The sequence below is a fragment of the Callithrix jacchus genome, chromosome 14, assembly GCF_049354715.1.
Source record: "Callithrix jacchus isolate 240 chromosome 14, calJac240_pri, whole genome shotgun sequence".
Classification (NCBI taxonomy): domain Eukaryota; kingdom Metazoa; phylum Chordata; class Mammalia; order Primates; family Cebidae; genus Callithrix; species Callithrix jacchus.
This window is the reverse complement of record NC_133515.1, coordinates 27,213,017-27,237,043: the sequence shown is the minus strand read 5'-3', so window position 1 is coordinate 27,237,043 and position 24,027 is coordinate 27,213,017. Positions and strand designations below refer to the sequence as shown.

At 53.5% G+C, this 24,027-nt stretch overlaps 1 protein-coding gene across 22 annotated transcripts in view; it reads left to right on the top strand.

Moving 5' to 3' along the window:
- ATOH8 (atonal bHLH transcription factor 8) overlaps window positions 1-24,027 on the top strand; it is a 102,869-nt gene that overhangs the window by 8,576 nt on the left and 70,266 nt on the right. For 18 of the 22 annotated variants that reach the window (XR_008476241.2, XR_013526407.1, XR_013526417.1 and 15 more), the window contains one exon: window positions 1,866-2,057. Coding sequence is in view for 4 of the 22 variants with exons in the window: in XM_054244752.2 (XP_054100727.1) it covers window positions 1,866-2,057 (192 nt within the window). In the remaining 18 variants the exon portion in view is untranslated. Of the gene's footprint in view, window positions 1-1,865; window positions 2,058-17,973; window positions 18,089-24,027 lie in introns of all 22 variants that reach the window. The other 4 variants (XR_613602.5, XR_013526414.1, XR_013526406.1 and 1 more) reach the window with 1 other exon arrangement.

The window sequence follows — 24,027 nt, the reverse complement described above, 5'->3', positions numbered from 1 at the left end:
CAGAGCTGCACCCAGTTCCCAGGACCTCCACCAGGCTGCCACACCCTCTCTGGGGTGAAGAGGAGGCAGCAGTGCTGGCCAGCCCCTGAGACCCCCTTCCCTGCCCCAGGACTGCCAGACCTTGTTTATTTGTTCAGGCTGATAAAGCAGGATTCCCTGGACTCTGGCTGGGAATGAGCAAAGTGCATTGTTCTGCCAGCATTTCTGGGATGGGTTTGGAGCTGCGGCCAGGGCTGGGAGTGGGAGATGGGGTGAGGGGTGCAAAGCATGGGAGTTGGCTTTCTCTGTCGCCTTCCTCTTCCTCTCCTGGGTTTCCGTGTCTCAGAACCCCCAGAGGGTGGAGGGTGGTACAGGGATGTGTCCTGGCTCTTCACCCGCTCTGGAGCCCGACTTTGGGGACTTACTGCAAAACCAACCATAATACTTTCACAGACCTCTATCAGGCCTTACTTTATGCAATGCATACATCATCTCATTTAATCCTTACCACCTTGTGAGGTCAGTCCTGTTCCCGATATGATAAGGAAACGAGGCTCAGAAAGATTCTGTCCCTTGCCCAGAGTCTTACAGCTAGACAAAGCTAGAGCCAGAAGTTGAACCCAACTAACAAAAACGTACATGTGCTTAGCTTTATGCAAAATAGCTACATCTTCATCAGCAGCGAGAGGAAAGGTGTTTGAGCCTAGTTCAAAATATTCTGGAATGAAGATCCAGAGGGAGATCATTCATTTGTTCACTCACTGCCTCAATCAACAAACCCTTTCGAGGACCTGTTATGGGCAAGTCTTGTGCTGGGCTCTGCAGACATGGGCCTTCCACCCACAGTTCATAGGGAGACTGACCACTAAAGTGCCAGAGTGTGAGCAGTTATGGCCAGATGGGGTGCTGTTAGGGCCCTATGAAGGGCAAGCTGTCCTTCCTGGTGTAGGACCCTTGCTGGGTTTTTAGCCCTTTAGGTGAACAGTGCATTGTAGGAACATAGGGTCTGTTAGTTAGTATCTATCAGATTGATTTCATGGAGCTATTTCCAGGTTTCAAGACAGAACTCTGTTTACGTATGCTGCAGTCTTTGGAGCTTTTTGCTCATGCAGCATGAATATTGATGAATATTGATGGAGCGGGATTTTAAAAAATCAGAGGCTCCATCTTTCACCCCATATAAATCCCTGTGCAATTAGTGAGGAGCTAGTTGGTGATGAACCATTGACAAACATGTCAAGTTTGTTCAGTGCCATGAGTATGTATTACGCCACTGTTGTCTGCCCAGCAGCACCCCAAGTCCTGAGGGGAGAGAGAAAAAGATTTTTAAAAAATGAAACCCAACCATGTTTGTGTCTTTCCAGCTGAGCACTGACGCTTTCCTTCCTGCATGTCCCCAGAGTCCCAAGCATGACATTATAATCTCACTCAAGCGAAAGTTTTCTGAAGCAGGAATCAAGTCATTTATTGTCGCACTACCCAAGTGCTCAGCAAAACAAGTGTTACTGAATGAATGAATGGAACATCAGAGCTGAAAAAACAAAATGCTTGTTCTCTCAGAGAGATTCCTGCTCAGGAGGGTGGAGGGCAGAGCTCTGTGGTGGTCGTGGAAATTCACTGAGCTTCCATTCAGACTGACTGGCAGGTGGGCATGAGCTGAACCTGTTTCTTCCCCTGCAAAATGGGAATGTGGGTATATCTCAGAGCAGATGAGCTGAGGGGTGTGTGTGTGTGTGTGTGTGTGTGTGTGTGTAAACAGCAGGTGTGTAGAGCAGATCATAAGATCAGGGTAGAGGGCCCAGATACACCATAGACAGGCCACCTCCCATGCCTGCCAGGCTGGGCGCTGCGACCCTGCAGTCCTTCCTGACGCCTTCTCCCCTCAGGTGCCGTGCTACTCGTATGGGCAGAAGCTGTCCAAACTGGCCATCTTGAGGATCGCCTGTAACTACATCCTGTCTCTGGCACGGCTGGCTGACCTTGACTACAGTGCCGACCACAGCAACCTCAGCTTCTCCGAGTGTGTGCAGCGCTGCACCCGCACCCTGCAGGCCGAGGGACGTGCCAAAAAGCGCAAGGTATGCGCCAGCCTTGTGGGGGTGGCCTCTAGAGAGCATGGGGGAGGCAGAGACAGGAACTTGGGGGTGCCCTGCATGTGCCCAGAATTCTGAAGGGGCCAGAGAGATCAGCTCGTGGAGATTTGCTGGGAGTTACTTCAGCTTCAGGGCTCCTCAAATCCCTGGAATGATAGGCGTGTCCCTACTCCTGGTAACTGGCTGCTGGGTAACCTCAGACAATCACCCAGGGTCTCTGGGCCCAGGTTTGCTCCTCACTTAAATGAAGAGGACCACTGATCTATAAAGCTCCTTCCTGACCTTAGGTGATCTGGTGCAGAATTCCCTGGTTGGCCCCCGATAAATGTCATACCAGGACAAGATTCCCCTGAGCAGGGTGACAGCCCAGGAGAGTCCTTTGGCAGGTTTTGGGAGGGTGACTTGGCCTGTGGGTTATCTGAGGCTATGCATTAAGGGGGGTGATGGTCATTCATTCATTCAACCTGGAGAGATTGACGGAGCCCCAACCACGTGCCGAGCACACTGGGCAGGGGTATAAAGATGGCAGACATATGGTCCCAGTCCCCATGTAGCTCATAAGATGGTCAGAGAGACCCTCCTGTAAGTAGAAGAGGGCAGAACCCCTGGGGAAGACCAGGTAGAAGGGAGACAGAGTCACCCTCCTGCCCACAGGAGTTTGAAAGGGCATCTCAGTGTAAGTGGTGTTTGAGCTGGGACCAGCAAGACTGCCAGGTTACCAGACAGATGAAAGAGGGAACAGCATCCGAGGCAGAGGGAACAGCTTGTACAAAGCCTGATCTGGTTGGGGAAATGTGTGCAGGAGGAAAGATGTTGGGCGTAGATATAGGTCCCCAGATGGCCAAAGCTCTGGGCATTCCCAGTCAAGGGTCACTGCTGAGCAAGGCTTAGTGCAGCCCTCCGGATCTCTGTTCCCACATGGCTTGGGGGAGGGGAGCAACAGAGTGGGACCCAGTCTACATCTGTGAGCCAAGAAGCCTGGCCTGCCTAGAGGGCGAGGGTGAGGGTGGGACCCTGTCATCCTCCATCCATTCTTTACACTGCCTCCTTCCTTCCTGGCCCGCCCCTCCCCCGATCCCTGACATTCCTCTCCAGACCCCTTTTCAGTAGGCCCCTTGGTGGGTTCTCCGGGTTTCCCAGAGGTCCCCCACAGACTCCAGGCTTATGCCCGGGAGGGTCATGGCACCTCCTCAGGGATCCCCGCCGCTGCTGCCACGGTAACTGCACGTTGCATTCCTGGGAGTGCTTTAACTCGGACTAATTAGACAAAATCCTCATCAAGTGGGTGAGAGAGGAAGTGCCACTGGCAGCTCTGGGCGGCTTTCCTCTGGAAAGTGACACTAGTAAATTAGGGCGTGATTGATGGCTCCCGCAGCTCGGTGACAAAGGAGGTTTGTAAACTCTTGGTGAACTTCCCCTGGCATTCAGGCGGTCTGGAGATGTGGATGGGCAGAGTGGGCAGGCGCCCTGTCTCCATCTCAGCCCCTCACTGCCCTTCCCAGACGCCCTCCTCTTCACCCAGGGAAGGCAGAAGTGCAGCGTGGAGGCCCTTCCTTCCTGCCTTCCCAGGTTCCCTGATCGGAGCGGGGTCCTGGGCTGGGAGAAGGCTAGAAGCCTGGCTGGCGAGGAAAGAGGGACAAGTCAAGTGGAGAGGCCCGACAGAGCCAGCTGAGCTTCTGGCTTCCCCTGAAATCACCTCAAATCTAACACATACTAGACACCCTCTGGGCCTGGTCTAGCCTCCCCATTGTGGAGAGTCGGGGTCTACCTGAGGCTACAGGTTGTGGTTATAGAGCATCCCACAGCCCTGGGTTCAAGTCCTGGCTCACCACCCACTAGGTACGCTATCCTGCACCCTTTGCTTAGCCTCTTCCGCCTCAGTTTTCTTGTTGATAAGTGGGGACAGTGGAAATACTCCCTCATGGGCCACTGTGAAGATGAGAGTCACTGCAGGAGAGTGAGAGTGGGGTCTGCATGGTTGCCACCCTCAGGGTAATGAGTCCTCAAAATGCTTGAGCTCTGAACTTGAGGCTCATCCTATGGGGTTGACTTATGGGGTGAAATTGCCCTGGAGGGGGATTTTGGGGGTCAAGATGGAAGTTCCAGGGAAGGAATGTGTCTCTTTCCTCTCTATCCTCTGTACCCTCTCTACCCTCCCTCCCTCCCAGCCTGGCCCTGAGGGCACTTCCTGCCTCCTGCCCTTGTCTTTCCCAGCTGGTGACCTCCTCCCCGAGCTGGGACTCTGGGAGATGGGGTCTGTATGTCTTTGCCCTAATGACCTTCATGGTCTCACAGACTCACATGATACTTGTGGTGACATATTTCTCATATGAAACCACTCAGGAAGCCCTGGCTGGCCCTCCATCTCCCCATGGGGGCCGGTGTTCATAATTCCAGCCATTTCCCAACCAACCCCTTCCATAGTTTTATCTGAACAACCAGGATTTGACCCGGCAGGCTTTGCAAGTGTAGGCATCTCAAGCAGCCAGATTCCTCCCCAGCTTGGGACCCCTGGAGTGACTGGAGCCCTCGAGCTCCCAGGTGCCCCTTTCAGGTGGGCCCCTGCGTCCCACCTCTGGGCACAGATGCTTTTGCTGCCATAATCGCTAGCTGTTACCCTTCCTCTGTCTGTCTGCCTGTCTGTCTCGCTCTGAAGTCTGGCTCATGCTGTAGCCCTCTTTCTCCGCTCCCATGGTGGTGATGTGTGGCCTCACACTGAAGCCCAGCATAGCTGGCCTTAGGTGGTCTCCTCAGCAGCTGTCCTGAGGAGAGGATTCATGCACGCTGACACAGCGGGGCCTGGAGCCCCCGGGGGGGGGGGCCTTTCCCTGCCTCCCAGGGCCCCTTGTCCTTCCCTTTTGTCTGGGGGCTTGAGATGGCCTGAATGATGAGCACATCTTTAGACATGTCCTGACTTTTGAGTTGCTTTTGGAACCTCACCAGTTTTATTTTCTTCCTTTTGTGGTCTCCCAGCCTGGGCCTCTGAGGCCCCACCTCCATTTACAGATATTCTGTTTGGGGAACCAACCCCCAGGACAATTGAACCAACAAATATTCTTTCCTCATGTGTGGGACTGTTTCTATGAGAAGACTTGCAAAGCTCTAATAGCAGATTGCACCTGGTTAAGAGTTTTTGGGAAGAGGTGACTGACAGCACTGACTGCTCACAGCACTCAGTCCGGCCACACCACAGCCTGGCAGCCAGGCAGGGTCCAGGGGAAGCCCAGGAACTTACAGTAGGTGCTGGGAGGAAGAGCCCCTCTTCCCCACCCTCCACCCTCTTCAGCAGGTGTCTACCCTCCCCCCATAGGACATGTGACCACTACAGGGGTCCCCAAGCAAGAGATGGGAATCTCAAAGCACTCCTTGGTATTCCCATCCCCCTCCCCTCCCCTTTCCTCCCTCCCCTTCACCTCTCTTCCCTCCCTTCCCTCCCTCCCCTCTCTCCCTTTTTTTCCCTTCCTTCCTTCCTTCCTTCCTTCCTTCCTTCCTTCCTTCCTTCCTTCCTTCCTTCCTTCCTTCCATACATTCATGAACAGCTGTTGAGTACCCTCTATGCACCAGGCACAGTGCAGGTACAAAATAATTTACCACATAGTCACCACCATCAAGCAGAACTGAACACTCCTTGGTCTAGAGGATTTGGGAACCAGGTGTGGCTAGGGTGAGAAAAAGGAAAAGCAAACCAAAGAATTTTTGCTCCTAACGTAAGTCTCCAGCCATCAGGGGCCATTAGGAAGCTGTGGACTGTGGAGGGGACCCAGGAGGGCCGGGGAGATTGCTCAGAGTCCTGCAGGAGGGTGGGAGAGGGGTGAGAACTTGAGCCTTCCATTCACACCTGCTCTGCTTTGTCTGGGTCGGGGGTGGGTTCATGGGTTGGAGTCCCTACCACACAGGGTCTGGATTAGCACACAGTGCCTGGGCCACCACCCTGGGGCTTGCCTCTTGGCATCACCTTGGAGATGGCTCTGGGACAGGAGTGTGGGCCCAGTTTGTGTCTGAATGATATCACGAGCGCAGTTTCTCTGTGAGGCCCTTCTACCTGACTTCAGGCCACTGTCCCTCTCACGGCCACTCAGGGCTGCTGGAGTACCTTGCTGTTCCTCTCTGGAAAATGGGATGACTACCTCAGGCCTACCTGCTTCCCAGACCTTTCTACACAAAATGAGCCATGCTTGCCGCCCCGCGTGTCTGTGGCTGTGGAAGCCTGCCTGGTAAAGGAGTTCCTGACGAGATGCATGCTGGCCCATAGCCTCAAAGTCGCCCTCCTGGAAACTCAGTTGCGTGTTAACTGGGGTTTCAAGACTTAGGACAGAGGAGCACCTGCTGATGGGCCAGTCAGGCAGGGCTGCAGGAGGCTGGGAGCAAACTTTGGATCAAGGCTGTGAGGCCGCCGGCAGATGCCTGCCCTAGCAGCTGTGATGGCGGTGGTCATCGCTGGTGTGATTGGAGGCCATTTGAACTGTCCCATGCAGGGACTGCTTCCTCAGAGCTAATGTGTCCAAAAGAGGCTGGGCAACCCTCCTTCAAGATGCTCACTTGGGAGGTTGAGCTCAGTGTCCTCCGGAGGTCCCTCACACCCCAGTGAGCTGCCCTGTAGGTCCAGGTCAGCATTACAAAGGAGATTTAAAGGGCGCTTGGCTCCCCCTCCGAGCCCAGGTTTATCCTTCCACCCATCTCAGCCCTTCTCGGCAGGAGGTGGGGGACCTACATTCCTTGACCAGTGAATCCTCACCTTCTGGACCCCAGAGATCATGACTTGGAGGATTTGGAGCCACATTTGGAAGCCCCAGTAGTGCAGAGGCCCATGTCTGAGGCCACCCAGCAGAGAGAGGGGCAGGAGGCATGGAAGTGCTCTGGGGAGTTCAGTTCTGACTCAGCTGCAGCCGGAGATAATGCACGTTAAGCACCTGGCTCCGGGCCATGTTTCCGCAGCTCCTGTTTTTAAAGCAGCAATTCCTAGGAGCTTCTGCAAAGGAGGAGGGGCAAGAGGAAGAACTGTTCTTCTGCACCTGGGCTGGGTGGGCCATCTCAGAGCTATGGAATAGGAAAGCACTGACTCTGTACAAACCAGGGCATCCTCTTCTAATGATTTTAAGCCACCAAGTAGTATATTAGTAACCACAACAACAGCCACTCAAATTGATACCATATTTTGAGCCCTGGCAATAAATGGGCAGTAAGTTACTGCCCTTGAGTTGCTCAAAGGCCCCGGTTTGGCATGGGAGATAAGACGAACCACAATATGCTGTGCCAGAGGCCTGGCCAGCAAGTGAGACCCCCGGGCAGTGTGCCTGCAGCTGTACGTGCCAGTGCCAGGAAGGCTGGGTCTCCAGGGCTGGGAAGTTTGCTTTTAGCCCTTTGGGTGATCTAAAACCAGAGTTGTCAATTGCACCAGCGCAGCTTCGCCAGGTCAGTGTCATCCCTCTTTTCCTTGATGCTTTCTGGGAATGGGAGGCGGGTCCTAGTATGGCCTGGCTCTTCTTTGAAAGAACACTTGGTTGCAGACCTCTGTAGCTTTGGTGCCAGGGACAAGATGACAGGCATACTGGATTTTGTCGGGGGAAGGGGGTTTGGTGTAAGCTGAGGGTGTGTAGGAGGGGCCCCATTCTGTCTGGACAGCTGAGCCAGGCTTGGGTCAGGATCCCCTGGCGCCAGCCCCTTCTGCGGACTGTGGGAGGCGGAGTCTGCAGAGCTGCACACTGCCTGGATTCAGTCCCACCTGTGGCTCCAGGGTACCCACCAAGGGGCACTGTCCCAGCTTTGTTCCCACTTGCCATGTATATTGTCAGCCCTGCTGAGGCCCCATCTCCACTGAAAAGTGAGGAGCTGTCTTAAATGATTTATCAGGCCCTTGACAAGCCCACCTCAGCCATCTTTCTGCTTTAATGATGACCCCTGTGTTACTTCTCTTCTGCCATCATGGACATGTCACAAAGATTTGAAAGTCACTCCTAGAGACTGTTGGGGCCCCAGTGCAGCTCGCCTAAGAATACTGGCAACACCTGATGTTCAGAGAGTGGGGATTGTGTGCTGGGCATGCACTTGGTGCTTCCTGGGTATCACTTCTTGGGCTCCTCTCACCAACCCTGGAGGTGGGGGATGGGTGTTGCTCTGATGTGCAGATGATCAGTCTGGGGCTCCCTGAGCCTGAGGATTGCCGAGGTCACCTAACCACTAAGAGAGGTGCACCCCAGCTCCTACTGCTCCCTGTCCTGCCTCTCACATGGAGGTGGGGTTGGGGGAAGGTTGGTAGTCTCACATCTTCAATTCCCCCCGGCCCAGTTATTAAGTTAAATACCATCTGCTTTCAAAGCCCACGGAGGCCATCGATGCTGGGGAAAGGGGGGTGGGTGGGAAACCACCATCAAATTCCCAACTAGTCATAAAAATGGATGCAATTTATTTTTTCTGGCATTCCAATTACATAGACGTTTGTCACCAGCTGTTTGTTCTAACACAGAGTGTTCGCTCAGCTGCCGTTTCTCTTCTCCCATTTGACACTGTTAGGCCACAAGTCTGGCAGGGCCTGGGCTGGAGGGGTCATTGGCTGGGGAGCCTCCCAGGTGAGCTGAGCTGGCTTTCCCAGAACCTGAATCCTGCCTCTGATGTTCCCCGGGTGGTCCCAAGGCAGGCGAGGCAGGGGTGCTGCTTCCTCCCTCTTTTCACACTCTCTGCCCCTTTCCTCCTTCTCTCTCCTTTTCCAAATTGCTCCCCACCCTCAACATGCGCTCCCAGGCCCCACCCCTCTCCCCAACACACTGGGAATGAAAACTCAAGTCTTTGAGTTGGGGGAAGTCCCCTCTGATGCCCTAACTGACCACTGTAGGGAATGCAGAGAACCCCCCGGAGCACCTCTGAGCCAGGATTCCCCTCTGGAAGCCCCTTGGAGGCTTAGTGGCCTTGGGGAAGCTGGAGAAGGGGTGTCTGTGTAGGGTGGGGGCTAACCTCAGAGAATTCTATAGTTCTTTCTGTAGTGCTATCATCATTTCTGTGCATTCTGAAGGCACAGAAATGATGCCCCTCAGCAAAACTGCGAAGTAGGCAAAGTGCAGAGCTTTGGGGCCAGAGACCTGGATTTGAGTCCTGGCACTGTCACTTCTCACTCTGTGACCTTGGACATGTTACTTGACCTCCCTGATCCCCAATCCTCTCATCTGTAAAGTGAGAGCACACAAATCTGCCTTGCTGAAAGGATTAAACAAGACCCCATATGAGAAAGGGCTGGTGTGTTCTCAGTGAGTGCCAGAGGGGAAATCTCATTAATTTATAGCTACAAGGTAACAACTTAATTGGAACCCCAGGAAGGAACATCTCAGAAAAGGGCAGTGCCAGGGGTGGATGAATGACTGACCAGCCAAAAGACAGATGGGGAAGGACCAACCGTTCCGAGTGAGAGATTCCTCCCTCTCTAGCACGTCAGCCCAGACCCCTGGTCCTGCAGCCTTAGCGTGGGGTGCAGACTGCAGCCCATCCAGAAGTCTTGATTTCAAAGTACATGGATCCACACCAAGAAACGTGCATAACATGTGGTTGTACAGTCATGCTAATCAGCAGTCCAGCAGACACCGCCACTGAACGCATCAACCGTGTGTAAGAGCATTCATTGCGTGCTCCTATGGGCACCTCACTCACATTATCTCTACCCTGTGTTATACTAACCCCAAAGTTGGGACCACTTTCCTCATTGCACAGATGGAAGACTGAGGCCAGGAGAAGGGTATAAGTTGCCTGGGGCCATGTGGCCAGAAGTGGCGGAGCTCAGTTTCCAACATGTTTTATCTCTTTAGTTCTGAGGTCTTCAGTTCCTGAGGCCAGGCTGCTGCCTGACGCTCGCACACTGCCCAGCACGGTGGCCTATGCCCAGGAGGCCCCCAGCAAGTGCTGGGTACTGTGCCTTGCCCAGAGCAACAGCTCTTACGTAAGCAGCCTGGTTGCAGTGCATGGAGGCTCCACTTAGCTGCAGGGAGCCAAGGGCCCAGTGGTGGTGGCCCTGGGGGTGGTGAGGGGTGGGGTGGGCAGGGAGGTATCATCAGCTCAGAGCACCCCAGCTCTGCGCCACCGGCGAGGCCTGACACCAGGTTAAGTCGCCTGGCGGCCTCTGGCTGCAGCTGGGAGCCCGCCTGGTTCCCATTCTGGCGCTGTGGTTTTGATTAGCTGTTCTGCGAGGCGGGCCTGCTGGTGAGTCCATGGGAGCTCCGCTGGAACAGAGGGTCCCCCGCCCGGCCGCCACGGCCCCCCCTCCTGGCAGCCCCAGACTCCAGATGTTCCGAGCACTCGCTGGGAAGGCCTGCTGGCGCCACGGAGGGCAGAGGGCAGGGAAAGCACGCGAGCTGGAAGCCCAAGCACTCAGTCACCGCAGGCCTTGGCAGCCCGCCCGGCCTTCTGCTGGCACATTCCCCAGCTCTCCCCTGGCCATCTGTTCCCAAAAAACCCTTTCAGAGCCTCATCATCACTCAGGATACAACAGCGCGAGCAGCTGGTTTGGAGGCAGCAGGGAAAACCGTGCAAAAGGTTCTTTGTGAGAGAGGAAACGCGCTTATGAATAACAGGACTGGACGCCGTAAAAGTTGGAGGCTGGAATTCTTGTTTCTCAGGAGCCGCTGTTTGCTCTTGACTTTTTATCTCTGGTTTTTATTTTGTCCCCGTTTTCTTTTAATGTTGTTTCTTCCTCTTCTCACATCAGTTGTGACTTTTCTTCCTCCTCTGTGAGCCTGAAGGCCACCTCATTGGTGCTCCTGGACACTGACGAACTTTTCTTTCTCAGGGCTGTTGTCAGTGGGGAGGGTTGGAAGTGACTGTTTTCCTAAGAAAACAGCTGGAGGGGACATGGGAGCAAGAAGGTGCCTGAGAGGGCACGTCAGTGTTGAGACTCAAAACAGGCAGCACCGTGGCAGAGTCACTCCACCGTCACCCTGAATAAACCCCAGGCACACAGATTCGAACAAGGTCTGCTCAGAGAGAGGGTGTGGGAGACCAGACGCCATGCAGAGACCCTCCTCAGCTCATCGGAGAGCTTCTCAGAGATGCTCTGGTAGACAGTCACATTCATAAATACCCCAGTGCCCAGGCCCCGAGGCTGACTACAGCATGACATGAAGACTTTTTAAAGAACTGGCTTCTGCTGCCAAAGCCTTCTGGGAGATGTCTGCCTGGAACCTGGGCAGCTCCTGAGAGCAGACGCTGGGTGGCCTGTCAGGGGCTGTGGGGTCCTGGGGTAGGGCCGGCAGTTGGAAGGCCAGCCCTGGGGAAAGGGCAAGTCTGGGCTGCTTTCCCCACACTCCCTGGACCTGGAGGGAGGAGCTGAGTCGGGCGGAGGGAGGGGCTGCCATGTGTCAGATGGTGGTGATAGATGGGGGGGAGACAGGTCAGGGGCAGGTACTGGGAGTTTCCCCTTTCCTTTCTCAGTTCTTTGCACCCATTTTCCAAGGGCTGCTTCCCCAGATCCAGAAGCCCTGGCAGCCCCTCATCCCAGCAGTGGAAAAAGCCCATCGTCGATGCTGCTGTGGGTGGCCAGCTTTGCAAAAGCCTCACATTTGGGGCTTTGGGGGCATTTTGCCTTTCATCTGTACTCAGGCTCCTGCACCTCATTCCTCTTGCCCTCCTCTCGGCTTTCCTCCCACTTCCAGTTAGAGAGATGGCAGCTCTGGCAGGACCGAATATTGATATTTAGGGCAGCTTTATGGCTGTCCCTCTCACCATCTGAAGGGTTCAGCGCAGGCCCACGGATTCTCTCTCCTGGAGTGACCTCTGGGGGCAGGTGTCTGGTCTGGATGCTGGAGCTCGTCCCTACTCTGCCCTTGCGGGCTGTGCAGCCGGGTGCTCAAGTGTTTTAACCTCAGGACCCTCAGCTTCTGGGTCTGTTCATGGATCAGTGGCATAAAGGACATAACATTGTTTTGCAAAATCTGCTCTCCCTCCCATGTCTCCTGCCCAAGAAATTGGTCTTCCATGGGGCCAAAGGCAAGGAGAACCTAAGGAGAGAAGAGGAACCACTGTCCCCAGCCCCTGATGATGACGTGGAGTCAGCCTAGTGACCAGAAATTGCTTTTGAACTCTGTGGCTGCCAGAGGACAAGAGGAAGAGGTCAGGGCTGCCTTGCTCACTGCTCAGCCTTGAGCCCTGCACCTGGCACAGTGCGAGGCCTCAGACAGAGGGTGCTAGCAGGTAGAAAGGGCACCCCATCCTTAAACAGGCCATGCCCTTTCTACCTGCCCAGCAGACCAGAAAACAGTTTCCATAGGAAACAATAAACCTTCCTGTGCTCCCAGGATAAGTGTTTCTAGAGGGCAAAGTCCGGAGCCATTCTCTCCTTTAAGACCTTGCCACCTCTGCCCAGGATTCACAGCCACTGGGGCCTGTCTCAGCTGCCCTGGCTGCCAGTCCCATCAGAACCCCTCCTGGCAGCTCTGCTGAAAGTGGGTGGGACTGCCTTGCTCCATCCCCTGCTCAGCTCCCTGAAAGCCTAGGAGCCTCCCTATGGGCCAGGGGATGAGGCCAGACTCAACAGGACACCTGATGGGCCCCCCCAAGTGACCTAGCCCTGGCCAGTCACTCCCTATGTCCCAAGTTACACCTCAACAGCACTGAACTCCTTGCCCAAGGGGCTATTTTCGGCCTCTGTGCTCATGCCATCCCTTCTGCCAGGAATATCCTTCTCTGCTGTCTGTCTGGCTAACTCCTGCTCATTCTGGAAGGCTCAGCTCCTCCTGAAAGCCCTCCCTGACCCCTACCCCAGCTTCCTCCTCAGGGCGTCGTAGCACAGGATGCGCATGGTCTAATTCAGGAGAGTATCATGTGATATGCTTTAAAGTAATGACTTAAAATGTTATACAATATGAAATTATTGTGTGAGATATTCAATTTTATGTGATTATATTGCATTATATTTGTAGGCGGTATGCTGTGTGACATAAGATGTAATGTGATATTAATCCCATGACACCATGTTACACAGTGTTGGATTAGTGCCTGTGTCTCTAGCTAGACTGTGAGCCCCTTTCTCTTTGTATCCCATCTCCTGGCACATACTAGGGCCCCAAATAACGAACACCATTCCTTCCACCAAAATCCACACTGCTAGGGCTGACTGTCCCTATGCTGAAGGCAAGGACTCTAGGGAAGGATTAACTAGGGGCATTAGACACAACTAGGGAAATGCCCCTGGGCTGTCCTGTGCCCCAGCTGGGCTTATACCCTTGTTCCCTTGAATCTGCAAGGAAAGCATTGTGTTTTAATAACAGAAACCCCTCAAGCAGTAGCCTAAACTAACGGGGGCTGGCATTTTTCATAGTTCAGAAGTCAGCTGCTCCCTGGAATCCAAGAGTCCAGGCTTCTTTTGATCTTTGCCTCATGGTTGCAGAGTGGTTGCCACAGCACCAAGCTTTTCATCCTCAAACTGCAGCTACAGTCAGGGTAGGGGGCCATGCCAGGAAGAATGTTTCTCCTCAGCAGGGCAGTCAGTCTTGCCCAGACAGCCCTTCCCTTCCCCCAAAGGAAGATGCTCCCCTCGAACCCAAGAAAAACATCGAGCTCTGTCAGCTGGGAGGGCAGCAGAGAAAACAGCCACGTTACTCATGCCTGCAGGGTTGGTCCTGATTTGTGACAAGGTGGTTTTCTTCCCAGGGGAGCAAACCAGTGTCATTACCTTAACCATGATCTCAGAGCCCCACTTCGAGTTTGCCCAGTCCTCACCACAGCCCCACAAAGCGGCTGTCACTAGCTCCATTTTCAGGTGACAGTGCCGAGGTTCACAGAACCGAAATGACCTAACTAGGCCCCCAGTGACCTCATTCCTGTTCACAGCACTTTCCAGTTTGCAGGGCCCTCTCACACCCATCACTTTCTCAAATCCTAGAACAAGCTCCTGGGATCCACATTATTAAACATGGGAGTGAGATGAGGTGAAGTCACCCAGACTCAAGCAGACTCAGGCAGGGCTGGGCAGGGCTTGGACAGGCTGAATCCCGGCGACTGCTGTCCTCTGTCCTTTGTTCTCTCAAAGGGAAGGGTATGAGCTTCGAGGGTTGCCAGCAGTGTGGGACCTGGGGCTGGGGGCACAGGTCTGAGTCTCAGCCCAACCACTCAGGAGCTCTGTAACCTCAGGCACTTGCCTTCAACAAGCTTCATTTTCCTCATCAAATGTGGATAAAACCAGGTGAGGAGTGTTTGAGGAAATTAGGGCTGTCAAAGCATTTTTTCAACTGAAGGAACAGCAGTCAGAGAGGGTCACTGGAGGACTGTCAGGAAAGTGGACAGAAGGATCTAAGTGTCCCCTCCTTACCTGGTGACCTAGAGAACGTGCATGCATGCACACACACAGGTGTGCTGGCGCATCTGTAGGCACCGTCTGTTGGGGTCAGGTGGAGGCCCCCCCGCATGGTGGCCTGATTTCCCATGCACATGGGAAGGGAGTACCCCCTAGAAGGCAGCTGGTGGTCTTCAAGGGTTTCCAAACTGCCTTCCCTGCACCGAGCCCTGGAGCCATTAAACATGGCCCCTCTGTGGCAGGGCAGGGTGGGGCAGAGCCAGGCAGCTGGGCACATGGAGGGCAGCTCCGGGAGTGAGCTGTGTGGAGCCCACCTGGAATCTGGGGAGCTGTGACTGGCATTGCTAAGAGCCACCCCTCCCCGTCCCAGCAGCTGTGCCTCCCGCCTTGCTTTCCTGCCAGCCCTGTTGCTACCACCACGTACACTCGAGTCCCTACCACCACAGCCCACCCACCCCCTCCACACGCACATGCAGGGACTCTTCATGTGTTCAGTCTTTTTAGGTACATGAGTTTTGAAAGATGAGTAAAACCTGAAGGGCCCTGCCCTGCACATCTACTTCAGAATAAATCTTCCTGCGTGTTTACTCTGTCAGTTGCTGTTCTAGTGCTGGAGGCATTTGGGAGAATAAAACAGGCCCCACTCTTTGGAACTCAGAGCTAAACTACAAAAAGGCTATGCGTAAAAATTGAGAGAAGGGCACCTTGGGACGGTCTTTGGAGCCTACTACACTTAGTCTGCATACAGTTCTTTTGAGCCTGACTCTCAGGCCCCTCAGATCTGAACCTCAGAACAAAAAACAGCCTGCGACAGCAGGGGCTAGGGGATCAGGTCCTGGAGCAGCTACAGAGATAGCACCCAGAATCAGCCAGTGGCTTCATCGAGTAAGAAGAAACAGACACACAATAAAGAACAAGGTCAGAGGCTCAGAAGGACAGAGGGGCTGCGGGCCCCCTTAGTGTCAGGGCAGAGGGGCTGCGGGCCCCCTTAGTGTCAGGGCAGAGAGCCCGCAGCCTCAGGGACCTTGGAATTGTGTGTGCACTGATGTTCATGGGCTTGACCTTGAGCTGTCCAGAGGAAGCTAAAGTACATCCAGTAACGTCGGGCTGAGAATGCAGGGAAGTGCATCAGTTATTGGGAAAGGGCCCATCCACGCTGTTTTGGCACAGAAAACATGTGGCTTCCTTTCTCCAGGGAAGTCTGCTTCTGTGCAGGAGCCTGTCTCCTAGGATGGCGGAGCTGGGAAGGCTGGGCTTCTCATCTGTTTTGTTCACTGTGGGATCCCCAGAGCCTCCAGTGGAGCTTGGTGTGGCCTAAATGCTTGGTAAACATTTGCTAGATGAATGGAGCAATGGAAGCATGAGGCAAGGAGATGTTTTCAGTTGTTTTCCACAAATATCGAATGGGTAGCTCTTCTGTGCCTGTACAGAGGGAGGCCCTGGGGATCCAAAGTGGAGATGAAGTTCCTGCCTTGAGTTGGTGGTGGGTAAATGGGGTGGTTGGGGTGGCTGGGGACTCTTCCTACCCCACCCCCGTGGAGCCTACGTGCTCCAACACCGAGTGCCTGGCTTTGCAGCCATTGTGTTCTTTAATCTTCCTGGCAAGCTCATGCAGTAGATACTACTATTACCATTTTATAAGTTATGAAACATATGTGGTCTCTTCTTTCAAGGCCATGCAGCTGGTAGAATGGGGAAGTCAGGCTTCAAACAGAGGCAGTCTGGTGCCATAGCTGGCACATTTAACCACCAGTGGGTGTGCACATGTACACGTGTGTGTGTGTGTGTGTGTGTGTGTGTGAGAGTAAAGACCTCTGATCAAAGATGTCCTCACCCCCACCTGGATCCCTTGGTGGTGCCTGCATCTAGCTAGGGGAGGGGCTTAGAGACAATGGAAGAGGCTAGGGGAAGTGTTCCTCATCTTAAAACTGCATCTGCATGGAACGCACACTGTTTTTGCTGAAATCGTTGGATTATTTGGGCTTTCCAAAGGGCTCATGGCCTCTCCAAGCCACAGGTGGCCCAGTGGTCCTGAAATATCCACAGCTGGGCTCCCTCCTGGGAGTCTCCCGGAGAAGCACTGTGGTCTCTTCGAAGGCTTGCTGGCCAACGCTTTGGTGTGACTTGGCTTGTCTGGTTGGTGCCCATCAGTCCCTGCTGTCACTTTGCGTAAGGACTGGGGAGGGGAGGCTCTGTGAGAGGCAGCAGGGTGATGGGAGCAGTTCCTAGTCCAGGAGGAGGCAGGCCTGATGGGGACCCTCCACTGTGGTCGGGGAATATGAACTTACGTGTTGTGTTTGGGTGTCTGTATGAGGATCATAAGTCAGACCCACAGGACAGGTGAAGAGCAAGGTTTTCCTTGCATGGCTGGGCCACCAGTCTGCTCTCCTCCAGCCAGGTAGGCTGCCCTCTCCAGCCTGGGTGCCTCCTCCAGCCTGGGTGCCCCTTCCAGCCTGGGTGCCTCCTCCAGCCTGGGTGCCTCCTCCAGCCTGGGTGCCCCTTTCAGCCTGGGTAACTCCTCCAGCCTGGGTGCCCCTTTCAGCCTGGGTACCTCCTCCAGGCTGGGTGCACCCTCCAGCCTGAGTATCTCTTCCAGTCTTGGTGCCCCTCCAGCCTGGGTACCCCCTCCAGCCTGGGTACTTCTTCCAGCCTGGGTGCCTCCTCTGGCTGTGCAGCATGGCTATGGGCCCTTTGAGCTGCTGGCATCTGAAAGAACAGTGAAGCCAAGTGTGATGCCCGGACAGCTTCACAGGACAGAAGCAGATGGGAAGCCGCAGCAGCTGCCTGAAGCTTTGCCTGGCCAGCTCGACCCTCACAGTGCCCCACTCTGGGGGTGAGCTGGAGTAGGGGCCCAGAAAGACAGATAGACTGATGGACGTGAAGAGACAAATGAAGAAGAGGCCAAGGAAGAGTTGGCAGAGACACACAGGCAGAGCACGAAGAAGGAAACAGCTTGGCAGCCAGAGAGAGTGGCCTGCAGCCCGAGAAGGCATCGGCACAGCATGGCTGCCCCTGCAGGCCCAGCGGGCTCCTCTGAGCTCGGGTCCTGGGGGGTTGAGCTTCTCACTGCCAGTTACCTCCCCTTAGACTCCAGAAGTCAAAGGCCAAGATGTTCTTAGAACCAGGGAGGTGACAGCTGGGTGGATGGCTTGGGGACCTGCCATTACTGTTTGTCAGTGAGGAAACTAAGGTCTGTAGGGGTTCAGGGTTTACCTCGCTCTGCTGCATTCTGGCAGAGTGGCCTACGGCAAGTGAGGTCACCACTCAGGCCTTCATTTTCTCATCTGCAACATGGGTGCACCTCCCAGGAACTGCAAATGACAGTGCATGCAAATGAGTGTGGCACAGTGCCTGGCAAGTGGCCACGCTCCGCAAATGGTGGCACTGGGCACTGGAGCACTTGCTTCTGTTCCCAGGTCCTGGGAGGATGGGGTGCTAATGGTGGAGGTGTAGCTGAGGGGACTGTGGCAGTCACACCAACAACCATTCGTGGTGTGAGAGGATGTAGGAGGAGTTGGGATAAAGAGCTTCGGGAGTTCAGAGGAGGCATCTGTTGTCCCCAGCTTGCAGTAGGCATGGGGCCGATGGGGGTAAGAGGTTGGACATGAGCAGGCTCTCATTGTCCCTAACTAGGGAGGCAGCAAGGACTCAACTGACAATCCACCGCCCCAGCCCTGCACGTGTGGAACCTACATTCTAATGGGTGGAAGTAACTCCAAGTAGGCCCTGCAGCATCGTGGCGTGCATGGTAGGTGCTCAATAAATGCCAGCCTAGAATACCTGGGACCCAGCACCACCTCTAGCATCTCAGCACAGGAAGGGCTCCCCCAGGCTACTTGCTCTCATCCTCAACATTGTCTGATGCAACAATTGTTTCTTACTGATAGGAAAGTTCTGTACCGCCTTGACTGACTCTGAGGTTTGAACACGTCTATTGGCCTCAGTGAAGGAGGAGCTGGACCGCTAGTTCTACCTTGCTCCTGACTTGGGGAGCTGGGACCTGTGGGGCAGCTGTCTGCCCAGCACAGCTGAGGCCTGTGCCAATCCTCACCTCTCTGATGGGAAGCCTTGAGAAATATAGAAAGGACAGGGTGGAATCCACAGTAGTGGCCAGGAATGGTGGTCCTCAGCTTTCCCCTAGAATTAGAATATAAGCTACCCCAGGGCAGGGCCTCTAACTCCAGTGCCTGGTGCAGAGCTAGCCCCTCTTAGGAACTAATACATCTTTGCTGAATAGATGACTTTTTCCTCCCCATTCTTGGCCCCTAGGCCAACTGTCCTGGCTCACTAAAGGGTCTGGCCATAATTGAACTCTTAGAAAGTCGGGACCTTGAAGGGCCCTCCCAGCCTGGACACAACACTATCCTAAATTCATGCCATGTTCCCACCCTCAGCAAATAGCAGCCAACTACAACTGCTCATAAATTTCCTGCCTGTCACCCATGGCACCCAGGCCATACCTGCTTCTGGGTCCCTGGGGAGCATGGAGGCCAGAAGCCCAAGTCTTGTGCCTGTGCCCAGAATAACCTCTGCAAAGCCTAGCCCTTGGAGAAGATGTGAAAACAGATCTTTCAAACGCAAGGATGTCCAGGCTTGAGCGTTAAAGAAAACACCAACGCAGCTTACGGTGCGGCTTGTACAGCGTAATTCCACTTTTCATAAAATACCGTATTTGAGTGCACACGCATGGGAATAGCATATAGGACAGCAGTCACCCAACTGTTGTGAGTGTTTGCTCTCAGTGGAAAGATTAAGGTGACTGAAGTGATTTTCTTTCTGTTCACTTTTCTGTACTTTCTTTCTTTCCTTGTTTTTTGAAGCAGAGCATTTTAGGGGGCTGAGGCAGGTGGACCATTTGAAGTCAGGAGTTCAGGACCAGCCTGGCCAACATGGTGAAACCCCATCTGTACTAAACATGCAAAAATTAACCAAGTGTGATTACACATGCTTGTAATTTCACCTATTTGGGGGGCTGAGAATCGAGAATTGCTTGAACCTAGGAGGTGAAGGTTACTTGTGAGCCAAGGTCACGCCACTGCACTCCAGCCTGGGCAACAGAGCAAGACTCTGATAATAAGTAAATAAATAAATAAAGGTGAGGAAACTGACCAGGCACTGGGGCTCACATCTCTAATTCTAGCATTTCAGGAGGCTGAGGTGGGAGGATCCCCGAAGTTTGAGACCAGCCTGGGCAACAAAGTGAGACTCCGTCTCTACAAAAGATAAAAAAAGATAAAAAAAAAAAAAAAAAACTAACCAGGTGTGGTGGCATGAGCCTGTGGTGGCTGATACAGGAAGCTGATTGGGGAGAATCACCTGAGCAGTGAGCCTTGTTTACACCACTGCATTCCAACCTGGGCAACAGAGCAAGACCCTGTATCAAAAAAAGAAAAAAAAGAGGAAGCTGAGGCTTGGAGAATTTAAGCATCCTGCTCCGGGACCCCCAGCTGACTTTAGGGCCAAGATGAGCCCCAGTAAAAATCAAGAGCAGCATTCAGAGGCAAACATGAAACCGCCCTTCCAGCCCACATACTGGTATACTTAAAAGTGAAAGGCAAACTATCCTTTTAGTTTCAAAATAACATTTGAACTCTGACTGCCCTTTTTAGGAAAGACCAATTTAAAAAACAGGCAGAATTTCAACCCCGTTGGAGGCTTTTCCCCTTCTGTATGTAGAAGGCTGTATCCAAATTGCTTAAATTAAAAAAAAAAAAAGTGTATAATTTGAAATAGTGGAAAATGGTTAAGTAGGTAAAGTGAACAAGGCAGATAAAATTGTTTTTTTAAATGCTCCGAAGTGGTGAGAATTACCCTGCAGTGCACAGAAGTGATCAGGAGAGGAGAACAATGCGTTTAAAACCAGAGACAAGCTTAGCAAGCCCAGGAAGTATAATTAGAAAAATCTTTTAAAACTGGAAATGAACAAAAGCGTGAAGGATACTAAATTTTTCCAGGGTTTCATAACAATTACCACAACTTCACCTAAAGTATAGATAGACATATTTACATAAACGGTCAATGTTACATTTAAAACGGGAGAAATATCTTGCACTATATAAAAGCCACAGTGAGTAAAATGCCTGTGACAGGAAGTAGCTATGATTGAGTCAGCCAGTATTTATTTGTTGTTGTCGTTTTGAAACGGAGTCTCACTCTGACACCCAGGTTGGAGTGCAGTGGCATCTCAACTCACTGCAACTTCTGCCTCCTGAGTTCAAGAGCTCCTCCTACCTCAGCCTCCCAAGTAGCTGGGATTACAAGCGTCCACCACCAAACCAGGCTAATTTTTGTATTTTTAGTACAAATGGGATTTTGCCATGTTGGCCAGGCTGGTCTCGAACTCCTGACCTCAAGAGATCTTCCCACCTCAGCCTCCCAAAGTGCTGGAATTACAGGTGTGAGCCACCACGCTTGGCCCAATATTTACTGAGATACTGCTGTGTGTTAGACACTGTTCTGGGCATTGGAGCCACAATGCTGGGCATTGGAGCCAGCAAACAAAACAGGCCACGTCCCTGCCCTCGTGGAGCTGGCATTCTGACCCCAAACAAGTGAACAGATAAAAAGATGATTTCTGCTTGTGATGAATGGTCCCACTTGGCCATCTGACCAAATCACCTTGCTCTGACTTAGCATGTTGGACCAGCTAAGAGGGACCTGTGAGACTATCTCATCTAGTCATTCTCAGGGTTAATTTTAGCAGCAGAACCTGTTGTTTAAAGGACATCCTCTGTGGTGGCAAGGGCTCTGAGGACAGTGAGCCAGGGAGTAAGCTGGACCTAGAGCCTTGGCTGGCAGCAGAAACACAAAAACCCACAAAGGGCCAGAGCTGGGGGAATGCAAGCTCCCGCACTGTGACCCTCACACGGGACACAGGATGTTGCCAGGCGTTCCATGAAAAGGGGTTCTGTGGTGTGGTGGTCATAGTGGGGATGCTTGCTGTTCTCCATATTTGCAACTATACACCCCACATGCACGCTCCTACACACATAGCCCCTTATGAAGAGGTATCATTGATATATCCGTCAGCCACAGCCGATTGGTCCAGGGGAAGGAATCGGACCTAGGCTGGACCAATGGGTGTCCTCTGCTGGGTGTTGGGGATTGGCGTGCTGGGAGACCAGGCTAGTCAGCACCCAGTGCGGAAGGCAGACACCTGCAAGTGGCTGTTATTAGCAGGCATCTAGAGGGAAGCCACAGACTGCCCTTTGCTGTCTTTCCTGAGACCTTTCCCCTGGTCTCTGTGAAATGCCCTTTTGAGCTTTTAATGACCTTCCCTTTCCTGGAGGGTTGAAGCGACTTTCTGCTCCTCACCATGCAGTAGCAATTACATGGTCAAATCAGTTGGGGAGGCTGGCTACAGTGACCCATGCCTGTAACTTTGGGAGGCCACGGCAGGGGGATTGCGTCCCGGAGTTCAAGAGCAGCCTGGGCAACGTAGTGAGACCTTGTCTCTATAAAAAATAAAATAAAAAATTAGCTGGGTGTGGTGGTGCATGCCTATAGTCCCAGCTCCTTGGGAGGCTGAGGCAGGAAAATCACTTGAGCCCAGAAGGTCAAGGCTGTGGTGAGCCGTGATCACACCACTGCACTCAGCTTAAGTGATAAAGTGAGACCCTGTTTCAAAAAAAGCACAGAGCAGAAGAGTGAACTACCCAAGGTCACACAGCTGCTTAACTGCAGAGAAAGTCCTGGCACCTGAGGCCTCCCAGTCTTCTTCCCATTACATCCCTCTGAACATAAGACTTCCTAGGATGGATGACGTATGTGTTGGGATTCCTGGGCAGAGGTGGTGATGGTCCAGTGTAGACACCAGGAAAAGTCTGGGGTCATGAATTGAAGGTCAGGCCTTGCTGAGAGAAACCCCTGTCTCCTTTCATCTTCGATGGCAGCCATGGCTTCAGCAGGGACTGACAGCCAGCAGACGGCTTGGGACTAGCCCCAGGCTGCCCCAATTGCTTTTAGAGCATGCCCAGGAGGACGGCTTCAGCCAACCCAGCCTCTGCTCCTTCCTCAGGCCACAGGCAGGCTGAATAGAGAAAAACTTTTTCTGCCCATGGCAGGGCTGGCCCAGGCAGCCCGCGCTGGGATGACGGGGGCTGTAAATCACCCCATGGACCACAGACTCAGTGCCATCCCCACGGGTTTCCTTTCCGCTTCTTAATCCTCCTCCTCAGACTCCATAACACAAAGCAGATTCCTGCTGGGGCCAGCCATGCACAGTGGGCTTGAAGAATGTGAGCCTGGGATTTACCACATCAAGATGCTCCCGCCTCTCACTTTTCCTTTTCTCCCTCCTGAGCCACTATTAGCTGGAGAGCACTCCCTCCCTCTGGCCCGGCTCCCTTGCCCTCCTTGGACCCCACTTCAGCCTTGCCCCAGCCTTGTGTCTTGGCCGGCAGCCCCGGCCCACAGGGCTGACCAGGGCCTGTGGTTAGCAGGCCCTCCAACATCGTGGTTTGGCTCCATCCTGGCTCCTCAAGCCTCCGTCTCAGCGAGAGCAGCCTCTGTGGCAGGATGAACACTGCCGATCTGGATTCAAATCCTGGTGCTGGCAACTTCTAGCACTTCCTTCTCGGAGCCTGGGATTGCTCACTCGTGAGACGGGGGAATAGGAATGCTCCCTGGCAGGTTAGAAGTGCCTGACAGATGTTTGCTTTAAAAATAACTACTTATTAATAGCTGTTGGTTGAGGGTTGGAGCACGAATCCAAAGGGTGTTGGGAGTTGCTTTAAGAGGAGTGTGCCCTACCAGGGTCAGGGATTTTGTTATTTTTCATTCTGGGTGGATCTGGAGATCTCACAGAGCCTCCCCACCAGCTCTTAACTCCCCAGAGAGCTAGAACTCCCAGCCTACATGACCTTTCCCCCTCTCCCATCCCTTCCTGGTAGCCAGTTCCACCCTCTGCTCAGAGCACCAAGTTCAGCTGCCAGAATGAGGATTGCACAGATGAGGGTTTCAGGGAACTTAAAGGTGGTCTAACCCAGCAGTTTTCCAACTGTGCTCCTCAGCACCCAGATTCTCATACATGTCCCAGGCTCTGTTGGGAAGAATGCAACAGGTTTCTGGGTCCCCCTCCCTGTGTGTCCCCTGACTCCACTGCAGCAAATCGACTGAACCATGTTTTCTGTGTTAACGCTTCATGTACTTCATTCTCCTGCTTAAAAGGAGCTTGAAAATCATTGATCTGCTGCAGCCATGCCATTTTACATCTGAGGGCACTGAGGCCTAGTGAAGTCAAGTGACTAGTTTCTAGTCACTCAGCTGGCAGGTGAATGTGCTACAACTAGAGCGGGCCTTCTGACTCCCAGGGCAGTGCAAGGAAGCCACGGATGGCCATTCCAGTCGGACTGAGCCTACAGAGGAGCCTGCCACCCCAGGGTGGGAATGGGCCTGACTCTGAGACCCCTTAGAGGGGCGGCCCTGTGGATTGTGGTGTCAGCCCCAGGTGTCCCCGAGCTTCCAGTGGCCCCGGCTCCTGATACCCACTGTGGTCCTCTTCTTTCCCCAGACTCTGGGGAAAGGGGCTCTGAAATGCAGCACTGAGGAGGAGGCAGGAGTGTGGGCTCTGGAGGCAGCCAGGCCTGGGTTTGAACCCTGGCTCTTCCACTTATCGAACCCTTCAAGGTAGAGGCCCCTGCCGGGAGGATTCAGTGAGGGGACATTCTGCAACTGTCTGGAAATAGG